We start from the raw sequence: 7181 nt of genomic DNA, 5'->3' as shown, positions 1-7181 counted from the left end.
TGCTGTGAGCTAGGCTGAAGCCACGGCACTCTAGCCTGGGCAACAAAGCGAGACTCTGTCTCCAAAAAAAAAAAAAAAAAATCAATGTGGGAGACAGCTGTTCCACAGCGGGGCTGGCGTGTGACCCAATGTGGACATGCTTGTTCTCTTGGCAGCAAGGAGGGGCACCAAGTCTGCAGGTCCCCAAATTCAGTCCAGGGCTAACTTCAGGCCTTTGTGAAGCAGACACATCAGCCTCCAGAAAAAACATTAGCAATTTAACTTGCTGTCATTTATCGAATGGCCATTGGCACAAGTGCAAATACATTAAAATAATGCCTCACGGTATGATTTTCTTTTAGCATCATGCTGCTTCCATGCCACCCTTTTAAAATGAGAACTCTTACCTATGTAACTGAGCAAGACGGGGAGAAATACTAAGCCATGCGTGGCTCCCAGTAACACCATAGCTAAATACATCCGGAAGTAAAATATCTGGAAAATTTGAGATTTGGCAAAGGCCAACACCACAATCCCGCCAAACTTTGTAAGTGTGATTCCACTGAATACCTAAAAGAAGAGATACACTGTTAGAAACCACTTTTACAACCTATTACAATGGAATACTTCCTCATACAGGGATTTCTTACTATTAAAGGTACAAAGTATCGGGGTACTGAACTCCAGCTTTCAGAGTTACTGAGCAGGAGCACTACATTCCACCCAAAATTGTTTTGCTACTTTATAGGGGCAGGGGGAGGTATTACAAGGGTAAAGCTGTGTATTCTGCATAGACAACAGTATGGTCTCCAAACTGAAGTAACACGTTTAAGTATCGAGAACTGTCACAAACAAGTTTTATTTCTCACTCTCACTATTCTATGTGGTAAAGTAACTGACAGGCCAACCAGGATACACAGCTGAACCGAGGGGGCTCTCCAGACACCAACCACAAATCGCACCCTGGGGTTTGGATCCGGGAGCTCCCTTGCTTTCGACACGTGGCGCTGGCCTGTATTCTATTAATAAATGGACAAAACTGTCAGCTCCCTCAAATCTAACTTTTCTGTTATTTTCCTCCTTCATACTGCCACCTACAAAGCAGTCACAGCAACAGGTGTGGTTCTGCAGAATGTCAGCGCCGTACAAGAAGTGGCTACTCCAGGCACTGCCCCTGAAAGCTTGTAATGCTCAGGTGCTGTTTCCAAGTAATGGATGGAAATTCTGCAGTCACTGAGAAGGGCACCTGCCGTTTCATTTCTGCCCACATCCCTGCTCAGGATACTCACGGAGCTGCCCATGTGGGCGAGCGCCTCTTCTGCGCGGGCCACGCGGCTTCCTTTCGTGCTCACCGTGAACGCTCTGGTGATGTGGCTGCAGAACTCCACGGAGATGCCACAGCTCTGAAATAAAGTGCTTCCTTGAGGAGGCTTCTCTTCTGTTGAAAATCCTAAGCAGCCACCCCTCTCCCAGGATGAGGGGTCACCGGGCACCCTGGTGCCAGGGGGGCTCCGAGCATCCCCTGACTCACAATCCCAGGCCCCCATCACACCAACCTAAGTTGCATCAGGGAACTTTTGGGACCCTCTAGGCACAGAGCCCAAGGCTCCAGTTTTCCGTGGCGCATTTGCTTTTATCAGGGTTTATCAGGGGAAGCTGTTAAAACCCTTCAAGGTCACCCCACCTCCACTGAGCCAGCACACTGTCATAACTTCTTTACTTGGGGCCTCACTGCCATGCCACCTCCAGCAGGGCTCATGTCCGAAAGGACAGATGCACTGTCTCTATTTTCTGTGAATTCCTTCTTGCATATCACAGCTTCAAGAATTTTATTTTATTTTTTTGGTGAGACAGAGTCTCTATTACCTGGGCTAGAGTGCTGTGGCATCAGCCTAGCTCATAGCAACCTCAAACTCCTGGGCTCAAGTGATCCTCCTGCCTCACCCTCCAGAAGAGCTGGGACTACAGGAATGTGCCACTGTGCCCGGCTAATTTTTTGTTTCTACTTTTAGTTGACTGGCTAATTTTTTCTTTTTTTTAATAGAGATGGGGTCTCTCGCTCTTGCTGAGGCTGGTTTTGAACTCCTGACCTCAAGTGATCCTCCCGCCTTGGCCTCCCAGAGTGTCAGGATTACAGGCGTGAGCCATCGCGCCTGGCCAAGACTTTAACTATTAAAAGCATCTGGCAACCTTATGGGAGACACTGGTCAGAGTGTCCCATGGGGGGTAGGGCTTGCAAATTTTCTAAATAAAAGTTAACATCTTGTTATTAGGCTACCTGCTTTTGCAATCCCTTCAGAATAACAAATTATAGGCAGAATACCTAAGCTAAGCCATGAAATCACATTTCCACTGTTCAGGCCTCACCCCCTGTAGCATATGAACCACCCTAGTGCAGATGCAAGGGACAAGAAAAGAAACTGAACGGAAATTACCCATAAGGTACTTCTGCTCCCCGATGTCCCCTCAATGCTTCCTTCTACACCCTGTCCTGATACCATCTAGCGCTTGTCCCACCTCTCTGTGACCCAAGAACAAGAGCCAGACTTGATATTTTACTCCCATTTTAGGGTTTACATGGAATCCAAGAAACAATTCACTTAGGTGACGTAGGAGCGAGGGACTCAAGAGTGGACGAGGACTCACCATCACCAGGTTGACCAAGGACACTGCATTCAGACTGATGCCCCAGAGCCACATAACTCCGAACATGTTGACCAAGATCATGGCGATGGTGGCACACATGATGACCGCGGACCACAGCTCGCAGCCCAGGAGAACCATGGCCACCAGAAATACTGCTCCCAGGGACACGCCGAGGTTGAAGACCGTGTCGTCAATGATGGTCAGGTACTGTTCGTAGAAGACATAAAACACACTGGAGAGGAGGGGGAGACCCCGTTAAAGCTCGCTCTCACTCCTGGGACCCCCACGTTCATCCTGCCGCTACTGCAAGCCGTGACCACCCTGAGAACCAGCCCTTGCAGAAACCTCCAGGGCCGTTTGCAAGACTCACCTAAAGTAATTCACTGGATCTCTGATGGCCACTTAACACCCAGAGAACGGCCCAACAACGATCCCAAATATGTATTTGATACAAAGTTTCTGTTCGTTAAGTCCAGTCTCTGCTACTCTACACAGACACTTACAGAGTATTCCACTGCACTTAGGCCAAGTGGGGTCCATGCATGGCCTGGGGAGAAAATGCTTTTTATTTACTTTTTGGCAAAGGTAACCAAGCTCTTCCCAGGAATCAGGACACCTACTCTGAGAACTTACAAAGAAAAACAGGCTGTCTTAAGTGAGATCGCAGTGTTGGAGGAAAACAAAAAGAATCACTGTTTCTTCTACTTTTCTACAATTTCCAAATTCAGTATTTCACAAATAATACTTTTCTTGCCAGGAAAAAAAGAAAAAGCCCCAAATGGAAAAGAGAAATTTACATAAAAGCACTCAGTGGCCGGGTATACTGGTCAGCTGCTGGCCAAGAATGTCACCTGGCCTGTCTGTGCAGCCTGTGCCCCCCACCCCCTGCCCCCCACCCCCAGCGAGCTACGTATGGCATGTCGCCTGCAGGCCATGAGGGATCAGACACCATGTTCTGTCTCCAGCCCTCATACATCAGCAGGGGCTGAAGATTCGCCCCCACCCCATGCCACTTCCCTTGATATGCTGCTTCACCAGCAGTGAGGACAGTAGGGCTGGTCAGAGCCAAAGCCCAGGAGTGGCAGCCAGGGGAGCCCCGGGCTTTACCTGTACGGGAACACACGGTAGCTGCTGCCATTGGTGCCCATGGTCTCGGTGATGTTACTGGCTATGAGTCGGGCTTTTTTCATAGCGTCGATGAAGTCGGCGGAGGTCTGAAGCACGGTGTGGTAGGTCATGAAGTATGTGGCTCCGACCCCCGTGTCGCTGCCGAGGATGTTCACTGCCGAGCTGTAAGCAGCATGTCCCCTGAGAGAAGTCAGTGGGTGTCAGCAAGGCCACGCCTTGCAAAGTACCGGCAGACTGTGTGCACACGAGGCTGAGCGGAATCAATGAGCCTGGGCCCAGGTCAGGGCCGGCTGGACATTCAGGGATAGAGGCGGCCTCGGGACAGAGGCACGGGGAAGGGTTAGCTTATTCTCTGCCACATTGGCCTTTCATTATTGCTTTGGTTTCTGCAGTGCACAGCTGCTATTGTTTCTCTGTCTGGTTTGGCTCGTAATCAAACACAGTTTACTCAGTCCTGTTGTATAACAGGAGGCAGGAAGGGATAAGGGCCCTGGAGTCAAATGCAGCCCTGTGACCCTGAGCAAAGTTACCCAATTTGAGCCTCATCTCTTCCTCTGCACACGGGTACACCACCACGACTCACAGGCCGTGTGATAAATGAAATAATGTCAGTCAGGTGCTGGCACGGCGCTGCACATGGGAGGCTCTGGAAACGTGGCTACTGCCTTCATAAAAACACAATCCCTTCAATTTGTTTTATGTAAGTCAAAGCATTTAGTCTGCAAGCAAACCGAGCTACAAGACTCATTTCTATTTTATTTTTAGAGGCAGTTGGCCCACAGTACCGAGTACAGATCTCAAAACACAGACATGATATATATGATTAACTGATGTGACTCATTTATATTCTTGTGAAAACAGTTATGTCCAGGGTTTACCTAACACACACACGGATACTCATCCTCCGCCCACAAAAGCTTCCAAATCGACCCCTGGAGACTTCTAGTCATCTTTGCTATTTCCAGGACAGATGTATGGCTTCTGTGGGGACTGGCTGTCTGCCTGGACAGGGGAGTGGGACAGCCCATAACCTCATATGGGGACAGGCTGGCAAGGAGCAGCTGGGGCTAAAAAAAAGGAACCTTCCTCTGGGACGGCATTACCAAAGGGAGATGCCATCCCATGTACATTGGCACAACTGAACAGACCAAATTCTTCCATGTTCTGAACCACCAGTGTGTTCGTGCTCCTGTCAGCTGCCTTAGTGACATCCCTGGAATCCGCATCCATTCACGCACCCAGGGGGCTGGGACACAGACAGACGCACGGGGGCGAATGCCCAAGCTGGGATGGACTCAGTTGAAACCTGTGAGGTGTTTTCTTTAGTTCCTACTTTCACAAGAGGACTGATTGGGTCAGGGTGGGGTGGGGCGACGGAAAATGACTTTCCCGTACAACTGTTTTTACCCCAGTTCTCTCCTAGTTTCTAAAAAATTAAAGCCGAAGTGGATGCTTATCTGAGATGGCTCACCGCACTTACCCTTTGCCACACTTGGGGTTGGGGTTATCAGAAAGGAACATGGGCAGGAACCTCATGAAGTCTCCACCCTGAGGCCTCTGTTTGCCCTCCGGAGTCAGAGGCCTGCAGCGGACGCAGGCAGGGTCAGCCACTAGCGGAAACACGGACAGAGGGACAATCGTGAGAAGAACGGGCCAATACTTTTTTTTCTTTTCTTTTTTTTAAACACTTTAATCTGAGTACCAGTAGAATTTTTAAGAAACACTTAAAAATATTGATAATGAGGGAAATTACTTTCCTGAATCTTTACCCTTATTCAAAAGCTTCAGCCACATGTAACTTTCATAGTTTAGTAAATTTGAAATATCAATTGCATCTTAATGCAGACAATACAACATTTTCTTCCCTCAAGTAGATTTCCTGAGAGACAACTGGTGTAGTCACCACAGGATGAGAGACCAGAGTCCCCAGACATGGACCTTGTTCGGCCTGCAGCCCCCAATGGGGCTGCCTGAGACATAAACACGTGACATATCTCAGCGTGAATGACAGAGGAAAGGGACAGCAACAAAGGGAATGAGACCCAGCTCTGGCTTATGAATAGTTATAAATTATAAAATGCAAATGATTTTTAAATGATACTGTTAACATTTTTCAGAAAAAAGGGAAGATGTGGACAAGGAGATGGAAGTACCTGAAGCATTGCAGAACTGCCCACTGGTATTGTAGACCCTACAGCAAGTAGACAGTGGCTTTACCCAGTCGAAATAATCGTCAATCCAGGACGAGGGGGCGAAGCCTATCCGGGTACTAGAGAAGGAGAGAAAGAATTTCTGCCTTGCTCATGGGGAGGAAGTGTTTAGATTCAGTACTTCTCCTTAAAACCCAACTTCCTTTTTTATATTTGTATTGCTACCAGGCAAAAGAAAAACTAAGTTAGCTCTTAATGAAGAAAACCTAAAAGGTATTGAGTAGTACATTAGTCCTTTAAGAGGTTTTGCTCACATCCAGTTACATTTAACATATATTTTGAACAAAAACGACTTTCCCAAGAAAGTCTGTTTTCAGGGAGACATTTCAGGCCCACGCTGACTCCCGGGCCAAGAGCCCTTCCAGCTGCCTGGGCGGAAGTGAGGATGGATGGGGTGGTACTGACTAGTTGTCCAGCTGCGCCGCGTTAAATATCTGCTGCACCAGGGAGTCGTTGTTGCAGCCCACGCCGCCGCACACCATGTTCTGCCCCTTGGGAGAAGTATAGTCGTGCCCTTCCTCCACGACAAAGTACACAGGTGGACCCGCGTGCAGGTACTGACTGATGGATTTGAGATAGTCCACCACGTAGGAGTCCTGAAAGAGAGACGGAAGAGCAGGAGAAAGGATGAATGTTCTGACAGTAAACAGGCCAGACGAGGGCCTCTAAGAACTGGGAGGCCGCTGCTAGGAGGCTCCTGGCCAAGATGCCCAGCGCGGACTCTGACTCCTGACACAGCCGGCCTTCCCCGGGTCCTAGGGTGCTTCTCCTGCTAGTCCCACCGTCAGGAGGAAACATCATGAGACCGGCTGCTCACGTTCTGTGGCTGTGCCCCAGAGGGTCTGAGCATCCAGAAAGCCAAGGTAACCACATTGGCATAGCTTTGGGGCAGTTCCTGTAACACCAGAGAACCTGTCGCCATTTGCATTTAGAAGCAGGCTTTAGCTTGAAACACCTGCATGCATGCTTTGAAAATTTATTCATTAACAGTCCAACAAGTTAAAATGAAAAAGAAAGAATCTTACATCTGGCATTGAAAGATGCTGATCCAATCCAATTTCTACTTTGTTCAGGACTGCAATACTAAATGACAGAACACCCACAAATACTGCTATCTGAAATGAAAAGTGAATTATAAGACATCGATTACCTATTGTAATAATGAACTTAAGAACAGAATTTTTTTTTTTTTTTTTGAGACAGAGTCTCACTCTGTTG

General features: G+C 48.2%; 1 protein-coding gene across 2 annotated transcripts in view; it reads right to left on the bottom strand.

The window, feature by feature from the left end:
* NPC1 (NPC intracellular cholesterol transporter 1) overlaps window positions 1-7181 on the bottom strand; it is a 44408-nt gene that overhangs the window by 966 nt on the left and 36261 nt on the right. For both annotated transcript variants that reach the window (XM_012746105.3, XM_012746106.3), the window contains exons 17-24: window positions 6989-7078; window positions 6369-6559; window positions 5907-6022; window positions 5234-5363; window positions 3733-3933; window positions 2626-2857; window positions 1269-1382; window positions 387-549 (exon numbers count right to left, since the gene is read on the bottom strand). In XM_012746105.3, coding sequence (XP_012601559.2) covers window positions 387-549; window positions 1269-1382; window positions 2626-2857; window positions 3733-3933; window positions 5234-5363; window positions 5907-6022; window positions 6369-6559; window positions 6989-7078 — 1237 coding nt within the window. The remainder of the gene's footprint in view (window positions 1-386; window positions 550-1268; window positions 1383-2625; window positions 2858-3732; window positions 3934-5233; window positions 5364-5906; window positions 6023-6368; window positions 6560-6988; window positions 7079-7181) is intronic.

This window comes from Microcebus murinus, chromosome 17 (assembly GCF_040939455.1).
Source record: "Microcebus murinus isolate Inina chromosome 17, M.murinus_Inina_mat1.0, whole genome shotgun sequence".
Classification (NCBI taxonomy): Eukaryota; Metazoa; Chordata; class Mammalia; order Primates; family Cheirogaleidae; genus Microcebus; species Microcebus murinus.
This window is presented reverse-complemented; position numbering and strand designations above follow the sequence as displayed.